The 22,351-nt window shown below is 41.5% G+C and overlaps 1 protein-coding gene across 6 annotated transcripts in view; it reads right to left on the reverse strand.

The window, feature by feature from the left end:
- The window catches only part of Lmbr1 (limb development membrane protein 1), a 141,123-nt gene that overhangs the window by 102,510 nt on the left and 16,262 nt on the right, over positions 1 to 22,351 (reverse strand). For 3 of the 6 annotated variants that reach the window (XM_085691103.2, XM_048440175.3, XM_048440173.3), the window contains exons 2-4: positions 17,632 to 17,704; positions 15,138 to 15,177; positions 5,945 to 6,084 (exon numbers count right to left, since the gene is read on the reverse strand). In XM_085691103.2, coding sequence (XP_085547229.1) covers positions 5,945 to 6,084; positions 15,138 to 15,177; positions 17,632 to 17,704 — 253 coding nt within the window. Of the gene's footprint in view, positions 1 to 416; positions 442 to 3,163; positions 3,185 to 5,944; positions 6,085 to 15,137; positions 15,178 to 17,631; positions 17,705 to 22,351 lie in introns of those variants that run through there. The other 3 variants (XM_048440179.3, XM_085691105.2, XM_048440177.3) reach the window with 3 other exon arrangements.

Consider the following 22,351-nt stretch of genomic DNA (forward strand, 5'->3'; position numbering starts at 1 on the left):
ATTATCTACATAAATTATGAGAAACTCAAAAGTCACTGTGAAAATCCCCTGGTACTCAACAGGAGACAATTAAGGGCAGGCCCACAGGAGAGAAAGCTGCTGGTAGCCGGGGCCACGCAGTCCTCATCTCACATCCATCAGAAGTCACTTGGAGAAGAAGTGGTCTCACTCCAGAAAGCTACAAGGTAACTCTGAAGGCTGCTTGGTGAATATACACAGAGCTCTTGTACAGGCACTAAAAATGTATTCAAAGGACATGATGAGCAGAAAGATAATCAGCACAAATTCAGTGATTGAAAAGATTCAAGCTACATGTGCTATAAACACATGGTGTGTATATGTACTACAAAAGAGTCGACGTCATTTCCTGCTTTGTACGCTTTGGTATTCTTACTCATTCTGGAGTGAGCACGTACTTTACTGTGCACAGTAAAGAAGGTCACAGCTGGAAGTGTAGCTGCCCCTCCTCACACCCAGAGTCATCTTCTCAGCAACAGCATCCACAGAAAGTGCCTCCTGTACTTTCACAAAGAGAGAAGACATAAAGCTTACTCCTGTGTCACACAGAACCGTTCTTCTAGATGACAGGTTGCTGGTGTTAGCATTCAAGCATCTGTACTGACCTGCCCTTAGGGTACTAACAGGATACATCTTCAGCTGCAGTCACTAAGGGCACCTCCCTGTGCACATTCATTGTATTCCCTTTTTAAAAGTGGGCCTTGCCTACCTTCTCTCTCCCTCCCTTCCTCCCTTCTTTCCTCCCTCCCTTCCTTCCCCCTCCCTTTCTCTCTCTCTCTCTCTCTCTCTCTCTCTCTCTCTCTCTCTCTCTCTCTCTCTCTCTCTCTCTCTCCAGCCACCCTTGTCCCCAGGGATCAGTCTCTGACCCCCTCTCTACTCCCTTCTCTGCCCTCTCCTCCCTGCCCCCCTAAAGAAAAGGGGCCCAAAAAAAAGGGCAAAAGCACTTTTCTTCCCCTTCTCTCTCCTCTACCTATAAACCTCCCATGTGAGCCTTGTTGTATGGCATGACTTCTCTTGGCACCGCTTTTTAAATAAATTATAACAGATGATTCACAGCAAATACATGATCTTGATGATTGCTTCAGACTCACTACCGCTCCCTGGAGGCTTCAGCACAAACATCACAACAGCAACTGAGAAGTAAGCTCTATTTCATGGCCAAGGTGGTGGAGCCTTCACAGCAGCCAACATCACTGCAAACAGCCTAGATGGAGAAGGCTCTGCCTCTCTGCCCCTCAAATATCAACTAGGGAAATTACATAATAAAACAAGGTACCTTGGATACAACCTTCTCTAAGTCAAATGGCAAGCCAGTCAATCTTTTGTTAAAGACATTACCATTAACTCAAAAGAAGGCTCCTAAATTAGAAGGAAAAAAATCTGAACTCCTTTAGCTTAAAAAAACAGTATATACAGCCCAAAGGTGGTGGTGGTGGTGGTAGTGCATGCCTTTAATCTTAGCACTTAGGAGGCAGAGGCAGGTCGATCTCTGAGTTTGAGGCCAGTCTGGTCTATAGAGTTCTAGAACATGCCAAATCTATATAAAGAAACCCTATCTCGAAAAACCAAAAAAAGGAAATATTTGTCACTGACTATTCTTCAAGGTATGGTTTCACTAAGTAATAAGTTGAACCCAAAGAAAAACATATATAGACTCACCTGGAAATTGGAATCAGACAAAAATTTGGGAGCGGGGTGGGGGGGCAGGGATAGAAAGTAAGGGAGAAGGGGGTTTGAGGAGAACTTGAGGGAATGGGATAGTCAAGATGGAGGAAGGACAGATATGAGAGAAAGAAAAGAGATACCTTGATTGAGAGAGCCATTATGGAGTTAGCAAGAAACCTGGCCCTAGAAAAATGCCCAAAAACCCACAGGGACGACCTCAGCTAAGACCCTAAGTAATAAAGGAGAGGGTGTCTTTGCTGGTCTTACCCTGTACTGATGATTATCTTAAATACCACCACAGAACCTTTGTCCAACAACAGATGGGAATAGAGGCAATGACCCACACCGGAGCACTGGACTAAGCTCCCAAGATCCAGTTGAATAGAGGAAGGAATGAGAAATGAGCAAGGAATTCAAGACCATGAGGGGTTCATCCACCAAGACAGTTTGCTTGGGCTAATGGTAGCTCACCAACTCCAACTGGACTGGGAGTAAATGAGCATGGGAAAAACCAAGCCCCCCTGAAGGGAGCTGACAGTTGGGGCAGACTGAGGGGCCACTAATAGTGACACTGGGATTTGTCTCTATTGCATGTACCAGCTTCTTGGAATCCTATTCCCTATGGATGTAAACCTTGCTCAACCTAGATGTAATAGGGAGGGCCTTGGACTTTCCACAGGGTGGGGTGCATGGCACTCCCTTAGGGTTGAAGGGGTGGGGTGGGAGGGTCTATGGAGGGAGAGGGAGGGAACTGGGAGGAGGGAAGGGAATGGAAATTTGGATTGGTATTTTTTAAGTAATAAAAAATAAATTCAAAAAATAGCAAAACAATAAAAAAGATATGGTTTCATAGACTTTTTTCACTCTTATAAAACATCTTCACTAGAATAAAGGAAAAGATTTGTGTCCACACACAAAAAAAAATCTCACAGTGAAGTGTCCTAATTGTACATACCTTTAGTGTTCATAAACAATGTATCTAACCGTCCATATAACTATCAAATTATATAAACATAATAAAATCATTTGACAGTAATAATACCATAATTAACAACACTAGCCACAAACATCAATACTAAGAAAATAAGAATGGTATGGACAGGAAGAGTAAGAAAGCTATTCAAGCACCCAAAAGTCATAATCTAATCTAATAGACACCATAAAGAACTATCCTAACAGAGAGAATAGTTAGTGCATACATACTAAATTCATACAGCAGCTATCATATACTAAGTGCCTATTAAAGGCATATTTTCTATTAGATATATTCCTAAAAGCAAGTGTGCAGGGTGCATTTAGTATTCCACTTAAGAGAGTAGTGACCTGAGGACAAGACAACATAGTGTCCTGCCCAAAATTGCACAGCAGGTCTACCTCACTTCAAGTGTGCATGTGCAAGCATGTGTGTGAGAGACAGAGACAGAAAGAGAGAAAGGGAGACATGATCTCACTATCTAGTCCATGATGACCTGAAACTCACAGAGAGCTTCATGCCTCTGCCTTCCAGTGCTGGGATTAAAGGTACATGCCACCTGCAAATGGATGGAAATAGAAAACGCTTTACTGAGTGAGGTAACCCAGACCCAAAAAGAGGAATATGGTATGTACTCACTCATAAGTGGATTCTAGCCATAATTAAAGGACTTTGAGCCTATAATTTCTGACCCTAGAGAAGCTAAATAAGAAGATGAACCTAAAGAAAATCATATAGTTATCCTCCTGGATATTGGAAGTAGACAAGATTGCCAGGCAAAACTTGGGTGCACGGGAAGTGGGGTGGGGGAGTGGATGTAAAGGGAGATGGGTAGAGAGAAGGGAGAAGGGGAGGATTCAGGAAAACTTGGAGGAATGGGATGTGTGGGATGGAGGAAGGGTGGATATGGGAACAGGGAAATAAATATCTTAATTAAGGGAGCCATTTTTAGGGTTTTGCGAGAGACTTGATTCTACAGGGGTTCCTAGGTACAAGGGGAGGTCGCCAAATTGTTCCTTGGGCAGCAGAGGAGAGGGTGCCTGAACTGGTCTTGTCCCATAGCCACACTGATGAATATCTTACATATCACCATAGAACCTTCATCTGACGATGGATAGAGATAGAGACAGAGACCCACATTGGAGCATTGAACTTAGCTCCCAAGGTCCAAATGAGGAGCAGACGGAGGGAGAACATGAGCAAGGAAGTCAGGACCGCAAGGGGTGCGTCCACTCACTGAGATGGTGGGACTTTCTAATGGGAGCTCACCAAGGCCAGCTGGACTCGGACTGATGGAGCATGTGATCAAACTGGACTCTCTGAATGTGGCTGATGGTGGAGGCTGACTGAGAAGTCAAGGACAATGGTGTTGGGCTTTGATTCTACTGCATGGACGGACTTTGAGGGAGCCTTGTCTGTTTGGATGCCCACTTTCCTGGACCTGGGGGGAATGGGGAGGACCTTGGACTTCTCATAGGGTAGGGAACCCTGACTGCTCTTTGGCCTGGAGAAGGAGGAGGAGGGCGTGGGGGGAAGGGGAAGAAAGTGGGAGAAGGGGAGGAGGTGGAAATTTTTAATAATAATAATAAAGGTACATGCCACCATACCCAGATATTATCATTACTTTTTAAATCACAAAATCACATTAAAATTTTAACCAGCAGACCTTGTTTATATTCTATCATGTTTTAAAATGACTAAGAAAACAAAATAACAACTGCAGTCTCTGCTCTATCAGGTCTTCAATGGAGATTGAGGTTCTCTGACATAACCAGATGAACCAAAAAGTCTTTGCCTACAATATTTAAATGAACCAAAATGAAGTAAATATTCAGGCTAGTAGCTCACGTCTGTAATCCCAACACTTGAAAAGCTGAAACAGGAGAACTACCATAAGTTCAAGGCCTACAAGCAAACTCTAGACCACCTGAGGTTATAGTGTTAAGACACTGTTTCAAAACAGACACACATACCAATTCAAAACTTACAGTAAGTATAAGAAGTGCTTCTTAGTTAAGTGAAGGAAAATAGTAACTAAAATTAGCAATGTTAAGTAAAAGCTAGTTTCTGACTTCACAGAGGACTTCTATAGCTATACCTGTTAATTCTTTGTCAACATGACATAAACATATGTAGGAAGAGGGAATTTTTTAATTTATTAGATTTTTTAAAAATATCAATCCAAGTTCCCACTCCCTCTTCTCCTCCCATTCCCTCCACACACCCTCCCACCCCACCCCCATCTAATCCTCAGAGAGGGTAAAGCACATTGCCTTATGGAAGGTCAAGGCCCTCCCTACTATATCTAGGCTGAGCAAGGTATATGTCTAAAGAGAATAGGATCCCAAAAAGTCAGTACATGCAGTAGGGATAAATCCTGGTGCCACTGCCAGTGGCCCCTCAGTCTGTCCCAGTCATGCAAAGGAAGAGGGAATATTAATTAAGAAAACTCCTCCATAAGACTGGCCTGTAGGCAAGTCTATAGGGAATTTTCTTGATTAGTGATTGACATAAGTAGATCCAGGCCAATGGGCACAGTGACACCGCTAGTCAGGTGACCCTGGAGTATATAAGAAAGCAGGCTGAGCATGCTTTGAGAAGCAAGCCAATAAGCAGAATTCCTCCATCGTCTCTACATTAGCTCCTGCCTCCAGGTTCCTGTCCTGACTTCCCTCAGTGATGAACTCTGATGTTGAACTGTACTCTGTAGTGATGTTTTGTTGTGTTTTAACAAATAAAGCTTGCCTGAAGATCAGAGTGCAGAGCTAAGCCACTAGAGGCCAGGCAGTGGTGGCACACACCTTTAATCCCAGCACTAGGGAGGTGGAGACGGGAGTGGTATGCCTGGGCTGAGAGAGGAATATAAGTGGAAGGAGACAGCAAACAGTTACAGTCTGAAGATCACCCCTACAATCAGAGGACAAAGTCTGAGGAGACACTCTGGGGACAGGGTCACCCCTTCAATCTCAGCACTGGTAGAATTAGAAGAACTCTCTAGTGTCTGGCCACTCTGCGTCTCTGATCTTCAGCATTAACCCCTATATCTGACTCCGGGTTTTTATTATTAAGACCAAATAGAATTGTTGCTACAGTGATCTGAATTAAATCCTTTCCTCCCCAAGTTGCTTTTGGTCATGGTGTTTTATCACAGCCACAGAAACCCTCACAAAACAATAGTTTACTGGAAGAAGTTACAAATTGTGAAAGAAACTAAGAAAAGCCTGTAATTTATAGTGTAGTTAAAAACTCACACATTAGTCATGACTGTATTAAGTAATATATACTAACCATGGATCAAGGAGCCATTTAGCCACTGAATATAGTAGTTTTGAGGAAAAGCAAGCAGGATTTCATTACTGATGATTGAGAAGGGTAAAAGCAAAACAGCTCCAGCTGAAACTGCTAGAGTGAAGGTGCTCAGAAACAACCTGCAAGAGAGAAGAGACATCATCACTAGGGGTCTGGAAGGCGGTGAACATAAGAGCAACACCAGTGTGCTACACAGATTCCCATTACAGATATGCAACTGAAGGACAAATGGCATGCGCAGGGTCTAGAAAGTGCAGCCAGGTGAAATCCATAACGAGATCTATATACTGAAGAGACTATGGCACAGTTTTAAGAAATTATGTATTACTGTTGTTTGTGTGCATGTGAGAGAGCGTGCTATACAGGGGAATGGTGGTAGGGCATGCATGCAAGGTCAGAGGACAACTATGTGGAGTCTGTTCTCCTTCTACCTTTACACAGATTCCAATATTAAACCCAGGTCTCCAGGTTTACAAAGCAAGTACCTTGACACACACCCATCTCACCAGCCCCTGACATCTCATTTAAACAAGGTTAAATTATAGTAGTAAATAGCAGAGAGTAGTAAATAACACTCATCAATATTTCAAACACTACTTCAATACTTCCTAAATAATACAGCTTCAATACATAAAAATTAGGATCTAAAATAAATTAAGTCAACAAAACAAACTGAAGAAAAATGCTAACAATAAATACAAAGCAGGCTCTCTATTTACACCAAGAAATGCTTACATAATATCAGGAAATGTGTTGTTCCAAAATCCATCATCATTTATAACAACCCAAAGGACAGAGTGTAATCACAATGGGCTTTCACTTCCCAGTTACACATTTCTTAAAAACAAACTTTTATAACATCTAATTTTGAAAAAATATTTTTAAAAAATAAACAGCAAGGGCTGGAGAGATGGCTCAGTGGTTGCTGGTTCAATTCCCAGCAACTACATGGTGGCTCACAGCCATCTATAAAGAGATCTGGCGTCCTCTTCTGGAATGTGGTTATACATGGAAGGAATGCTGTCTACATAGTAAATAAATAAATCTTAAAAATAAATAAATACATACATAAATAGCAAGACAGAGGGAAGATAGATTTCTGTGAGTTAAAGCCAACCTAGACTTCATAGAGAGTTCCAGGTCAGCCAGGTCAACATAGCGAGACCCTGTCTCAGAAAAGAAGGTGAGAGGGAGAAGGAAGGAAGAAAGGAATGGAGGGAGGAATGGAGAGGAGAAGTAGGAAGGTGGAAGGGAGAAAGAAACCAGGCAGGCAGCAGACATAGCAGCAGTAATGGCAAAGGAAACTTAATTAGCACTAAAGATAGAACTTGAGTATCTATAACACTGAAGCTAATATTGAAAGAATGTAAAAAAAAATGTGAGAAATTTTTTAAATGTCATATTAATAAGACCATGTTGGCACATACTTTTAATCCCAGCATTCAGGAGGCAGAAGCAAGCAGATCTCTGAATTTGAGGCCAGCCTGGTCTAGAGAGCGAGTTCCAGGACATCCAGGACTACATAGAGAAACTGTCTTGAAAACAACAAAGTCATAATAAATGTTCCACCGTGAGTAACCTTGCACTCAGTGCCATCCTGTAGCAGACAGCAGAAGTGACTGCCTACACAGCTACAAGTACCTAGAAACCCCTGGGTTCAGTAAATCAAAGGGCAACTATTTAATGTAGATCAATGGAACACTCAAAACAAAACTCAACTCAGAAGCATCATGAAGGGGCTGGAGAGATGGCTCAATGGTTAAGAGCATTGCCTGCTCTTCCAAAGGTCCTGAGTTCAATTCCCAGCAACCACATGGTGTCTCACAACCACCTATAATGAGGTCTGATGCCCTCTTCTGGCCTGCAGACATATATGCAGACAGAACACTGTATACATAATAAGTAAATAAATAAATATTTTTTAAAAAAAGAAGCATCATGAATTAATCCAAAAAATGAAGAGCACGTTTCCTGAAAAAGTACTCAGAAAAGTTGCTCATCTGGAGTGAATGGCCGGATCCAGCCCAGAGAGGACACCATCACCCTGATTAGTATCATTCCTGCCAAGATCAAATCCAAATACTCACCACCCCAGAGCCTGCACAGCTCTCCCAATACTATAGGCCCCTCAGCAGGGCACATTTCAGTTTACACTTATTCCCCAACTGTTTTCTAACCCTCAATGGATTGTAGGCCATGGGAGTATACAAAAGGTGACAACTATTGTTCAACAGTCTACCAGATGAGTGATTCTGATGGGGAGTCCCACTTGGAAAGGCTGTGGGGTCACTAGCTAAAGAAAACTGTTTCTGCTGTAATTTTCTCAAGTGCCACTAAAAACAGCTATGGGTATTATTCCCACTGCTTGTGTGTTTATCTTGTGAAAATATTCTACCTACTGGGCACACATATAGTTGTAGATGGTCAAGAGGATGGATTTCTGCTCAACTGCATAATTCTGATGAATAGAAATAATACTAGGATTTTTTTATTACTCAGACTGACATAAGAAAATAATAGTATTCTCAGTCACTAAGACAGCTAGACAGCTAGTTTTACAAATTCAAAACAAATTAGTTTCCCTGGAGATGAATATATGGTTGCCCCTACAGACAAATATACAAGGTCAATTTCCCAGATGTTTATTACTGATTTATGACTTTAGTAGACATAACTTTCTCAGCAATTGACTTTCTGCACATACTCTCAACCTGAAGGTTCAGTCAACTAACTGTTTATTGTTTAAGTCCTGAACTTCAATGTACTTTCTGTCTGGGAACCCTGTTTACTTTACACACTAGCCGGTCAGCATGATCTCCCTAGCCTGAGAAAAACTGTGTGATCAGTTTAGCTCTGTTTCTTATTGTTTACTCAAGTAGTGTTGTGACCCTGAAGATGTGATTCATAATTGCTCAGAGGTTTTGGAGAATAGCAGGAGACAGGTAGGGAGAAATAGGAGAGAAGTATGATGGAGAGAGACATGAGAGAGAGAGAGAGAGAGAGAGAGAGAGAGAGAGAAGTGTTATGTAAAGAGATGTAGATGTGTGGAGACAGAGAGATTTTCGGAAAGAGATTTTTCAAGATGAAATAAAAGAAAAGTTACCATTAGAAAGTGTTTCCTTATTTACCCCACAGATGGAAAAGTCTAGCCCTCACCACCTTCGTGGATTTTTTTCATACCCTGAAGACAGCCTTGGAGTAGGATCCCCAAAAGGTCACCAGTACTACAGGTCACTCTCTTTCTCTTGGGTGCCCATACAACACTCCACATGGCAGATGTACCTGAATAGCAAGACAGACCTCAAATGCCATTTGCTTGTCATGTGTCCCTCCATTCCTATCTTCTTGATCCTCTCAGTAAAATCAGCCCCTCTTTCCTCTTACCCCCCATAACACTGACCACAAACTAGGTTAACATAACTTCAAAATCCAATTCTAGAACACATGACCTGACAAAAGGAGTTCAGTTATGAGACAAAGAGATAAATCATCAGGTCACAAATGTCCCAGAAAATCCCGTATATATGTCTCCATTACTATAATGCTGCTTTTCAACAGCTATGAAGCCTCCACTTCACACTTCGTTACTGTGACAAACCTACCCAGAAAGCAGAAAACCACTTTTACTGCTTACAACAAGTTACTCATAAAAGGTTCATGTAGAGTTAATACTGACAAAGAGTCCTTAAAATAAGGCCCTGAATTGGAAACGTTTAGTAGAGACATGGCTTGTGCAATCATAAAACACGCCCTTTCAGAAATGTCACCTTCTAAAATGCAGTAGTAAAAAGAAGATTCTACATACAGAATATTATACCTTCTATGATTATGGTAGTCGTAAAACAAAAATATTTTCTTGAATATCTGTCATTTGTGACTATCTCCTTAAACAAGAGGGTGTGTGGACTTATTTGGATGCTAAATGTTACCAGTGACTCAGAATGCCATCATCTACAGGCCATAGTAAATTATTTCAACAAGTCTGCCACACACACTTCCAGGTAGCAAATGAGGCAGGACCTCAAATGTTGAACCTTGTATATTTCAAGCAGATAAGTACTTCCTTCTTTCAACTCTACAACTTCTTCAGCATTCCTTCCTTCTTATCTGCACACTATGAAATGCACCAACATGTCATCCTAACTGTTTTTGGTTTGAATCTAAAATGTCTCCACAGATTTATATTTTGTGGCACCATTTAAAAACTGCTATATATCTCCATGAAGTGGGGCCTGGCTGGCAAAATTAGGTCACTAGGTTTCACCCATTGCTGGTTCCAGCCTGTATGTTTGCTTTATTTTCTGGTCCATCTGCAGGTAACAAAAAATTGACATACACTGCCAACACTGTGGACCATGCAACTGCATAAAAATAAACCTTTATCACCATAGAACCTTCATCTGGCGATGGATGGAGATAGAGACAGAGACCCACACTGGAGCACTGGACTTAGCTCCCAAGGTGCAAATGAGGAGCAGAAGGAGGGAGAACATGAGCAAGGAAGTCAGGATCATGAGGGGTGTACCCACCCACTGTGACGGTGGGGCTGATCGAATGGGAACTCACCAAGGCCAGCTGGACTGGAAGTGATGGAGCATGTGATCAAAATGGACACTCTGAACGTGGCTGGCAATGGAGGCTGACTGAGAAGCCAAGGACAAAGGTACTGGGTTTTTATTCTACTGCATGGACTGACTTTGTGGGAGCCTGGTTTGTTTGGATGCTCACCTTTATAGACCTGGATGGAGGGGAGAGGACCTTGGACCTCCCACGGGGCAGGAAATAAGCAAGTAAGAAAAACTGAAGTGGCAATGATAAGGCAAGTCAGACTCTGACTGAACACAGAACCAACATGGCTCCTGACAAGCCATGGAGAGAGGAGTCAAAGGCAACTGAGAGGCTGGTGTCTCATGATGTGCAGACAACAGGCTGAACAGGGAAATGAGGATACCAGCCTTAGACAGGTGAAAGACTATCACAAGCTGTACAAACATAAAATTAGCCTTGGCCTTTCCCTACCCAGCCCTTCGATTATCCTCCTTCAAGGAATTCTGGTTCTGAGTGGGAAATTCTACTTAAACATGGCCTGGGCACAAACTCGGATGCACGGGGAGACCCTGACTGCTCTTGGGGATGGAGAGGGAGGAGGGGAGGGAGTGGGGGGAGTGGGAGGGGGTTGGGAGGAGGGGCGGAAATGGAGTCTTTTGTATTTTAATAAACTTTGAGAAAAAAAAAAAAAAACATGGCCTGGGCATTATATGGAATTTCTGCTACTGGGAGACATCTTCAGGAGGCAAAGTGGAGGCATACACACTCTGCCATGTACAAAAACATGGCCACATTCACTTTTATACTGCAGTTCTACTTCTTGTAGGTGTTGAAAACCATGTGTTCACAATAGCATAACCCCAACTCCAAACCAACAACTCGGTGGTCATTTTTGTTTTCTCCTTTTTCCCTTAATTTTTGGTTCCTATTGACTTTAATTAAGCCTCCCCACCATTACAAGGAACCAATTTTCTACTGTACTGATCCCAATTCTATACAGACACATACCTTCCTGTCTGGGTAGCTCCCCATTCTGGACTGAATGGTCTTGACACTCAAAATATCCTCCTTCGCCAATTCAGCTCAAACACCCTTAGCAGGCTCCTCCCTTTGGCATGGGCACCCTCTTTTATCTGTGGTGACACTGACACTCTCATAGAGAACTTGTCACCTTTTGGGTTCCCTGAAACTGGAGTTAGGGATGGTTGTGAGCCACCATGTGGGTGGTAGGACCCAAACTCATGTCCTCTACAAGAGCAGTCAGTTCTCTTAACCACTAAGTCATCTCTTCAAGCCCAGATTTCACATTAAAAAGGCAAAATCTAATAGAAAGAACTTAACTGTTTCCCATTCAATTTAATACTTCAAAAATTAAAGTACATTTCTATAATATCTCCTCCACATACATTAGGAACTTACAAAGCAATCAGACCCCTCTGTGCTCTCTTTAGGCAAATGTGTCACTCTGAGCAAAAAATCTACCTGCTGCTTGCTTCATAGAGTCTGCTCAGGACACAAATGGCTGAAAACAGTTTAATAGTTTTCCTTTTTTTCTCAGAGTCTTGCTGTGCAGCCCAGGCTGTCCTCAAACTCTCAATCTTCCTGCCTCCACCTCTAGAATGTTGAGACTATAAGCCTGTGCCCACTATACCAAACTAGGTTTTTCCTAAACAACCATTCTACCTTTAAGCTCTTTTCCTTATTAAAAAAAAAAATCTCCTGAAAAAAACAAAAAAACCCAGGATAGCCAAAACAATCTTATACAATAAAGGAACTTCTGGAGGCATTACCATCCCTGACTTCAAACTCTATTACAGAGCTACAGTATGGAAAACAGCTTGGTATTGGCATAAAAACAGAGAAGTCGACCTACGGAATTGAATAGAAGACCCGGATATTAACCCACAAACCTATGAACACCTGATTTTCGACAAAGGAGCTAAAATTATACAATGGAAGAAAGAAAGCATCTTTAACAAATGGTGCTGGCATAACTGGATGTCAACCTGTAGAAGAATGAAAATAGATACATATCTATCACCATGCACAAAACTCAAGTCCAAATGGATTAAAGACTTCAATATTATTCTGACCACATAGAACCTGATAGAAGAGAAAGTGGGAAATAGTCTACAAGACATGGGCAGGAGACCACTTCCTAGGTAGAACTCCAGTAGCATAGACAATAAGAGCAACAATGAATAAATGGGACCTGCTGAAACTGAGACGCTTCTGTAAAGCAAAGGACACTGTCAGTAAGACAAAAAGGCTACCTTCTGACTGGGAGAAGATCTTCACCAACCCCTCATCAGACAAAGGTCTGACCTCCAAAATATACAAAGAACTCAAGAAACTAGACATTAAAATTCTAATTAGCCCAATTAAAAAATGGGGTACTGAACTGAACAGAGAATTCTCAACAGAAGAACTTCGAATGGCCAAAAGACACTTAAGGTCATGCTCAACCTTCTTAGCGATCAGGGAAATGCAAATCAAAACTACTTTGAGATACCATCTTATACCTGTCAGAATAGCTAAAAATCGAGAACACCAATGATAGCCTATGCTGGAGAGGATGTGGAGTAAGGGGAACACTCATCCATTGTTGGTGGGAATGCAAACTTGTGCAGCCACTTTGGAAATCAGTGTAGCGGTTTCTCAGGAAACTGGGAGTCAACCAACCTCAGGACCCAGCAATCCCACTCTTGGGAATATACCCAAGAGATGCCCTATCATACTACAAAAGCATTTGTTCAACTATGTTCATAGCAGCACTATTTGTAATAGCCAGAACCTGGAAACAACCTAGGTGCCCCTCAATAGAAGAATGGTTAAAGAAAGTGTGGAACATATACACACTGGAGTTTTACTCAGCAGTAAAAAACAATGACATCTTGAATTTTGCATGCAAATAGATGGAAATAGAAAATGCTTTACTGAGTGAGGTAACCCAGACCCAAAAAGAGGAATATGATATGTACTCACTCATAAGTGGATTCTAGCCATAATTAAAAAACTTTGAGCCTATAATTCATGATCCTAGAGAAGCTAAATAAGAAGGTGAACCTAAAGAAAATTATATAGTTATCCTCCTGGATATTGGAAGTAGACAAGATTGCCAGGTAAAACTTGGGTGCACGGGGTGGGGGGGATGTAAGGGGAGATGGGTAGAGAGAAGGGAGAAGGGGAGGATTCAGGAAAGCTTGGGGGAATGGGATGGGTGGGATGGAGGAAGGGTGGAAATGGGAGCAGAGAAGTAAATATCTTAATTAAGGGAGCCATTTTAGGGTTTGCAAGAGACTTGATTCTAGAGGGGTTCCCAGGTCCAAGGAGAGGTCCCCAGATTGTTCCTTGGGCAGCAGAGGAGAGGGTGCCTGAACTGGCCTTGTCCCATAGCCACACTGATGAATATCTTGCCTATCACCATAGAACCTTCATCTGGCGATGGATGGAGATAGAGACAGAGACCCACACTGGAGCACTGGACTGAGCTCCCAAGGTCCAAATGAGGAGCAGAAGGAGGAGAACATGAGCAAGGAAGTCAGGATCATGAGGGGTGCATCCACCCACTGAGACAGTGGGACTGATCTAATGGGAACTCACCAAGGCCAGCTGGACTGGGAGTGATGGAGCATGTGATCAAACTGGACTCTCTGAACGTGGCTGGCAATGGAGGCTGACTGAGAAGCCAAGGACAAAGGTACTGGGTTTTTATTCTACTGCATGGACTGACTTTGTGGGAGCCTGGTTTGTTTGGATGCTCACCTTTATAGACATGAATGGAGGAGGGAGGACCTTGGACTTCCCACAGGGCAGGGAACCCTGACTGCTCTTAGGACTAGAGAGGGAGGGGGAGGGGGGAGGGGGAGGAAAAAGGGAGGTGGGGAGGAGGTGGAAATTTTTAATAAATAAATAAATAATTTTTTTTAAAAAATGAGATTATTATCGATATATTTTGGGGAAAAAAATCTCCTGAAGATGAAATCTGTCATTTCTTTGAATAAGCACTTAGAAGGGGAAGGAAATATGATCTCATGTAGCCTAGGCTGCCCTTACTTACTATGTAGCTGAGGCTAGCCTTGAACTCCTGATCATCCCACCTCCCCCTTATCATTATTAGAATTACAGGCATGTGCCACACTCAGCTTGAATAAACACATTTTAGCAAGAAACAATCAGTTCTAAAGTAACCATGTGTATTTGCTTACAGGTGCTTTTTAAGAATATTATTAATAAGGATTAGTACTTAAGGCAATTATTTCCTTTAGACTCTAACTTCAAAACTATAAACAGAACAATTAAATTTTGGAATACTATGGTTTGAAAGAAAGTGGCCCCCAAAGGGAGTGTCACTGTTAGGAAGTGCGGACTTGCTGGAGAAAGTCTGTCAGTGCAGGGGCGGGCTTTGAGGTAGACCTCCTGCTGTCTCTAAGTCAAGATGTAGGATTCTCAGCTCCAATACCACATCTGCCTGCATGCTGTCATGATCCCCATCCTGATGATAATGTATTGAACCTCTGAAACTGTAAGCGAGCCACCTCACTTAAATGTTTTTATTTATAAGAGTTGCTGTGGTCATGGTGTCTCTTCACAGCAGTAGCAAACCTAACACACAAATACATACGATATCCTGTTGACTACAGCATCCTCATCTTCTTGTTCATCTGCAAAAAAAAAAAAAAAGGTTTATAGTGTTACTGTTTTATCTCCAACAAAGTATTTTATGAATTTATCTTTAAAAAGTACCAGGGGGTTGGAGAAATGGCTCAGCGGTTAAGAGCACTGACTGCTCTTCCAGAGGACCCGAGTTCAATTCCCAGCACTCACGTGACAGCTCACAACTGTCTGAAAATCCAGTTCCAGGGGATCTGACACCTTCACACCAATGCACATAAAATAAAAGATAAATAAATCATAAATATTAAAAAAATAAAAAAATAAAAAGTACCAAAAATAGAAAGTTTAAGATATTCAACTGCTAAATGAAAAAGTCTTTCAAAGAGCATTTTGTAAACTTCAACAAAGACCCAAATATAAATTTGGTTATAACATGTTAAGTGGGTATAACTAAAAAGTGAGTTGTGAATTTTTTTTGAAAAATGTTGATTAACTATTTGTAAATTAAAATTTTACAAACACACAGTCTCAAAAAATAAAACTTAGAACCACAGGATGATTGTGAAACACATGTGCACAATGTCAAGATAAACAGCCAACAGACATCTCTATTATAAAATGTCATACTCTTAGAACTCATACCTTTCTTTAATTTGAATTTTCATTAGTAAATAAAATGCTAATACTTTCTTAACTATTCTAAACTACCTTGGATAGCATCACCTCAACAATTTGAAAGCACTGTCCAAGTTACAGACAGGAAAAAAAAATATAGCATTTTCCGTATTTCTTTAAATACCAGGCAGACTTCATTAGTAAACCTTCCTCTCCCCTCTTCCTCTCTAAGGCTCCTCAGTCACAATCTCTTTTGTCCTTGATCATAAACTTACCAGCCAAAGAGATTGCCTAAGAACACAAATATTGCAAAACCCTCCCAGTTCTTCTAGCTCCTCATCTGTCTCATGTTCTGAAAGGCTCTCCTTGGATCTCCGAACCTCTGGGAGCTCACTTGCCTCAGTGTCAGTCATGAGTTTTTGCCATTCTTTGTAGTGTCTATTATGAATTACAGACTTCCCAAAATAACCACAGTCAAAGGCACCACGAAATCACACCCATGATTAATTTTTATCCTGACACCCCTACACCTAACCCATCACCAAGTTCGGAGAAAAAGTTCACTACCTCCTTATACATGCCCATTCTATTCCAACATCAAGGTCAATAGTCTTTCTCAGTCCCTGAGACTACTGTGTTAAGATCTTCTAAGTATAAAGATTTCTTGTGCATCACCCTTAATTTCCCCTTAAACAATGCATTTATGTTTTTCACTCAAACCCTCTCCTTTCTCCTATGTGTGTAATCTTTGAAGCCATGTGACCAAGTATCTTTAAAACAACTGAGGCACTATCTTGAATCTGCAGACATTCAAATTTTTGGCAGACTACATGATCCAAAGAACATTTCCAAACAGTCACAGAGCCAGGGGACGGCTCTAAAACATCATACTGCAACATACTGCTGTTTGGTGAGTTTTAAGCTGCTAATATTTTATCAAAGAATCTTTAACACATGAAACCTTTAAGCATCATACAGCTTCGAACATCAGCCCAGCAGCACAGGTAGAAAATATTATGATTTAAAAAAAAAAAGCTGAGAATTAGCAAAAGACTGTAAGGCATATGCTAGAAAACATATAAAATTCTGACCAAAAATGTGTGAATTGATCAGTCAATTAAATAAATAATAAAGACATGAAAAACACAAAAATGATTAACTCAGGACAAAATGAAATAATACAAGGATACTATATAATTAAATACCAGTACAATTACGGATACTGTAAATTCTACATTGCTTTGGAAAAGGAAAACAGGGTCTGGAGAGATGGCTCAACAGTTAAGAGTACTTGCTGGTCTTGCAGAGAACCCAGGTTTGATTCTCAACAATTATATGGAGGCTCATAGCTATCTGTAACTCTAGCTCCTGGGGATTCAACACCCTCTTCTGGCCTCTGCAGACATGAGGCATGAATACAGTGCACAAATACACATGCAGGCAAAACCCATAGCACAAAAAGAGTAAATAAGCAAACACATCTTTCTTAAAAGAGAGACAGAGACAGAGAGAGGCAGAAAGAAACAATGAGACAATTCTATAGTGAGAAAATGAAGGGGGCTGGGGTGAATAGGATGTTCAATTAGAACCAGCCACAAGGAACCAAACACCCTCATAAACTCTGGATTTTCCAAGTAGTAACTAGCCAACACTATTCTTAGCTGGACATGAGAATTGTGATAAGCAAGGACTCTGGTCTAGTAAGGTGACTCTGAACATAGTCAGGTTCCCTAGGGGTTATTTTTAGTGTTCTTAGTACCAGGCAACTGTTTACTTCAGTCACCAGCATATTCAGCATGGCTGAACTGCAGTGTGTGGGTGAAGCCCATATACCACCCCACATAACCAGTTCTGATGAAAGCTGTAACAAAAACGTTTCTACTTGCCTGATTTTCTCTTGTATCTTGTAATGATGAAGTAGGAAACAATGTAGAGGACGGCAAAAAGAAGAAAACATATCTGAAATGAAATTTAACAGGTCACTTACATTTTTGCCTGTCATTTTTATTTTTAAAAAAAGGTTTAATCTTTGGTATCTAAAGAAAATGAAGGATCAAATTATTGAAAAGTGAAACTTTTGGACATTTCACAAATGTAATGTTTTAATTAAAAATATTAATGTATGTGAACTGGTAAATTCTGAAGATCTGCAGTTTAATACTATTTTGGTGAGAAAGCCCACTGGGAAGTTTCTCTTTTCATAACTTGAGCAAATGTTTTTCAAAGTCATGTAGAAATGTAAAAAGCCAAACCATCATCAACAATTCTGAAAACTGAAATCAATGAATACACATTGGTTACCTGAAAAGCAAGGCATGATAAGAGCTTCAATAATATGTATAGGATGTGCTGGTAACACAACCTGACAATCACATGAAGCTTTAGCATAAAAGAAGCATTACAGCTCAATGTGGATAAAATAACTGATTAATAAATATACCACACATCAAAAATAAAATTCTTTATTCAGCTGTGGTTTAATTCTTAAAGATAAATTCCATTTACTTTGTCTAATAAAAACTGTATGGTAGAAATATGACCTGAGGTTCTGCTACTCATGCACAGCAGTGCTCTCCCCCACTGTGCTAATGGAGGGAGTGGCTTGTAGGCTTACCATCTGCACTGATTAGAACTTACAATGTACTCTCAGGGTTTTTAATATGCACTGTTCTTCACCACATCACTACATCACACAACAGACCTAATAAACTCACTCTTATGAACTTTGGCATCCACTGGCCACACCTCAACATGGCAGTTCCCTTTCTGGTCCCTGAACTGTTATTCTACTCTCAGTGTCTATGAGCTCAAATTGTTTAGATCACATGTACAAATGAAACTATTTGGTACCTATTTTTCTATATACACAGACTTCACTTGGCAGAATATCCCCAGATAATCCCTTGTTGTCACAAACTGCAGTTTCCTTCAGGCTAACTGGTACATGTAAGGATCACCACATTTTCTTTACCCATTCATCTACTGACACACACCATCAGTCATCTCTGTAACCCGACATGGTGAAGAACCCTGAGCAGTGTCTCTCATAAATCAATTCATTTCTTTTGAATGTGAATCCATAATGGAAGAGGCGGACAACTTGGAAAATTTGCTTTGCATTCTGGAGAGCACACCATGCTGTTTTGGTGCCAGTGATACACAATGTTTCCTTTTTTTCCATTTCCAAGTCCTCAACAGCACTTCCCTCTTGCTCTTTGGAAACAGCCATTCCAACAGGTATGAGGTGAGTCTTTCTTTCCATTTCTCTATGACAAAGGATGCTAAGTACATTTTCTTACACCTGTTGTCCATTTGTATGTCTTCTTTTAAGAAAAGTCTTTTGCCCATTTGTATTAGGACCATTATGCTTACATTGCACTCCTTTTATCAGAGCTGGGACGACAAAGGGGTAAACAGGGAAGGTCACGAAACAGGATATCCATCAAAGACCAAATGCTAAAAATAAAGCCTCGGTCAAGCTTATGGAGCATGTGGGAAAATATGAAGACTTCCAGAGTGTTGAAATCTAGGGGGCATCCTGAGCACGGACCTCTCAGGATAAGCTGGTGGGATATGACAACAAAGACTTTGGACCTGGGTGGCTGTCACCTCTGTAATGACACCACTTAGAAAACAGCAATTAAATGAAGAGGAGCACTACCAACTGAGTGTCAGTATTCTCAGTGTTAGTGAGAATCCAGGCATCCGTACCGGTCCGCCCTTAGAGTACTGACAGGATAATGCATCCTCAGCTGCAGCTACTAAGAATACCACCTGTGCACACTTGCTATGTTCTCTTATAAAAAGCAGGCCTTGCCCACCTCCATCTCTTTCTTTTTCACCACTCTTGCCCTCAGGGACCAGTCTCTGCTTCCCTCTCTGCCCACTTCTCTGCCCCTTTCTCTATCCTCTTCCAATAAACCTCTCATGTGAGCCCTGCTGCATGGCATGACTCCTTCCCACCATTTTTAAATAAATTGTAACATTTATGCTGTGACCCTGACAGACTATCCTGGCACTTCTCTGGCCCAGCAGCAATCTGAGGCTTGCCAGGACCCTGGAACCCGGTCCACATATGACAGTCTCACTTCTCCACCTAAGGGATGACTGGGTCCCTCCACTGAACACTGGCATGAATGGTAAGCCCCCTTCTATGGCCATTCCCCACAAGTGAGTATTCGTCTCTTGACAGTGGTTTCTCGCCTCTTCAACAAGCCCTGATATCAGGCAACCACATCTCTCGGAACTCAGCACACATAGCCCCTGTGCCTCCTCAAATCCAATCCTCTCTGGATTCCTGGGAAGATAGGAATTGAAGACCCTTGGATCTTACTTCTCTACCTCACTCATGGGACCTATGTCTTCCACTATATCTCCGCGGAATACCTTTGGAAAACCTCAAACTTTTGTCATATCTGGCCCAAATACCCCCTAAATAACCATCCAAATGACTGCTTCCCAGCACCCTATATCCCAATATTTTACAGGACCTTTACAACATTCTGCCAGTGATCTGATAGCTGGAAGGGAATTCCCCATTTTCAAACCTTCTCTCTGTACTCTCTTCCTGTTCCTCTACTCAGTTGCTGCTAGTTAGAAAGCCTGTTAAGTTACATTTGCTCCTTTTCATTAAGTGAACTCTCTCAAACAGAGAAAAAACTGGGGTTTTATATGTCTGCTTCTTTCATTAAAGAATTCCAATATTATTTTCCACAGCAACAGCCTGCCTCTGCTGCCAAAGTAGTTACATGCCACTAGGTAACTTTTAGTCATCAGCTATGTGACATGTGTACCCTTTAAAGGTGCCCACCAGGCAGAGTTCATTCTCTTTGCCTTTGCCTTTTACTCCTTTCTTTGTCTCCAAGTTCCTCCCTTGCCCCCTTTTTTCTCTCGTGCTTCTCTCCCTCCTGTCTGTCTGCCTCTCTCAAGTTCCCACTCCGATGCAGCCTTTCACGCTTTCACGCTCCCCCTCCCAATAAACCTCTAGCACTAACTCCATTGCATGTGGCAAGTTTGCTTAGTGGCGTTCCTGGCAGGGACCGCCAGAGGTAGCCACTTCACGCTAGGAGCCTACCCGCCTGCTCCACCTGCACAGATGCACTCTCTTTCATTTGTAACAAATCTGCTTTCTTGTTCACTCACAGCTTTGCCTTCTATTTAATACCAACAATTGGGTCTTTGGAGGGGCTCCCTGCCTCTGACCATTCCCCTGGATATGAAGCTTCATTTCTTGAGCACAGTGCACTCCTTGTCTTCTGCCTTTTCTTGAAGTCCTGGTACCAGGCAACTGTGTCTCTCTTGGGTTCAGAGCCCTTGGCCCTGTGCTTGCATGATGACATATTGAACAGCTTGTGACTACTCAATCTGATCCTCCCTGAATTCCTGGATCTGTCTCATCCTTGGGAACTGTGTCATACATCTCCTCGCTTTTAAGATCCACTGACTTACTTTCAAATCAAATCTGGCCTCAGTATTCTTTGGACCAGGCAGTCATGGAACAGAGAAAAAATTCTCCACTTTCTTCCTTTTTTTCTTTGCTCCAAGACCTGCGTATGTCTGTCTGCTCTCCCCTTCTATATGCCCTGTCTGTTTGTGGCAATGTGTGGGTTAGATGGAGTTTCCTAGCACTCAGCACACACCAGTTGGTTCTTTTTTTCTTTTTATTTACCCAACTCTTGTTTAGTGTATGTGTGTGTGTGTATTTGTGTGTGAATGCATGTGACTGTATTTAACCTTTTATGTGTAAATGTAAGCTGGGTTTAATTTTGCATGTATGTGTATGTAACTTGGATTCAATTCTTTGTATATGTGCATGTAACTACTGGCTAGAAAAACATGTTTTAAACAGTAACCACGTGGCTCTCCTCCATCTTAGCTGATGACATACAATGATGTAAGCAGCTACATGGCTGGCAGCCATCTTTTACTAAGGTTAAACAGTACATTTATTAGTCCTAATGAACCCTCTGTTCATTTTATCTCCGTTTAGACTAAGAAATGCAACAAGTCTCAAATATTTTGAATTGGTATAGACTGTATGATGGTAGAAATGTAAAGTTATATGTGATTCAACTCTGGTTTAGAATATACTCTATATCATGATAAAAAAATTAAGGCTATAAAGGTCTATTCAGATTAAGAAAAGCTGACTTAGAGATTTACACCTAAGTACTTACATCTTTGTCATGTGGTCAATACCAAGCTTCTAGAGAATTTAAATAAGTGATGTCATATATTTGATAAATAAGCTATTTAATAAACAAGATATATATTCTATAATGGAGTTTCTGGCCCCCCAAGAGGGTCCTTTTTCCAGAGTTGGGCATTTGGGCAGAGGGCTCATGGCTTGCCAAGAGCAATGCTGGCCTCTGTGCTCCTTCAGTTCCTGCTCACAGGCCCCCTTCTCCTGTTTCTATGTGGCCCTGGTGATCTTTCCTGTCCCTTTTTCTTGTCTTCTCAGGACAAGTACTGTGTGGTACAAATTTGTTCTGTTTCACTTTTTACTATTGACGGCCCTTAGTCATCAACCACCTGTGTCCTGGTATCGGATGGAAAGAGGGTGGATGGGAAGGACCAGGTGTGTTAGGTTTGTTTATGTGAAGACAG

Source organism: Myodes glareolus, chromosome 6 (genome assembly GCF_982192425.1).
Source record: "Myodes glareolus chromosome 6, mMyoGla1.1, whole genome shotgun sequence".
NCBI classification, from domain to species: Eukaryota; Metazoa; Chordata; class Mammalia; order Rodentia; family Cricetidae; genus Myodes; species Myodes glareolus.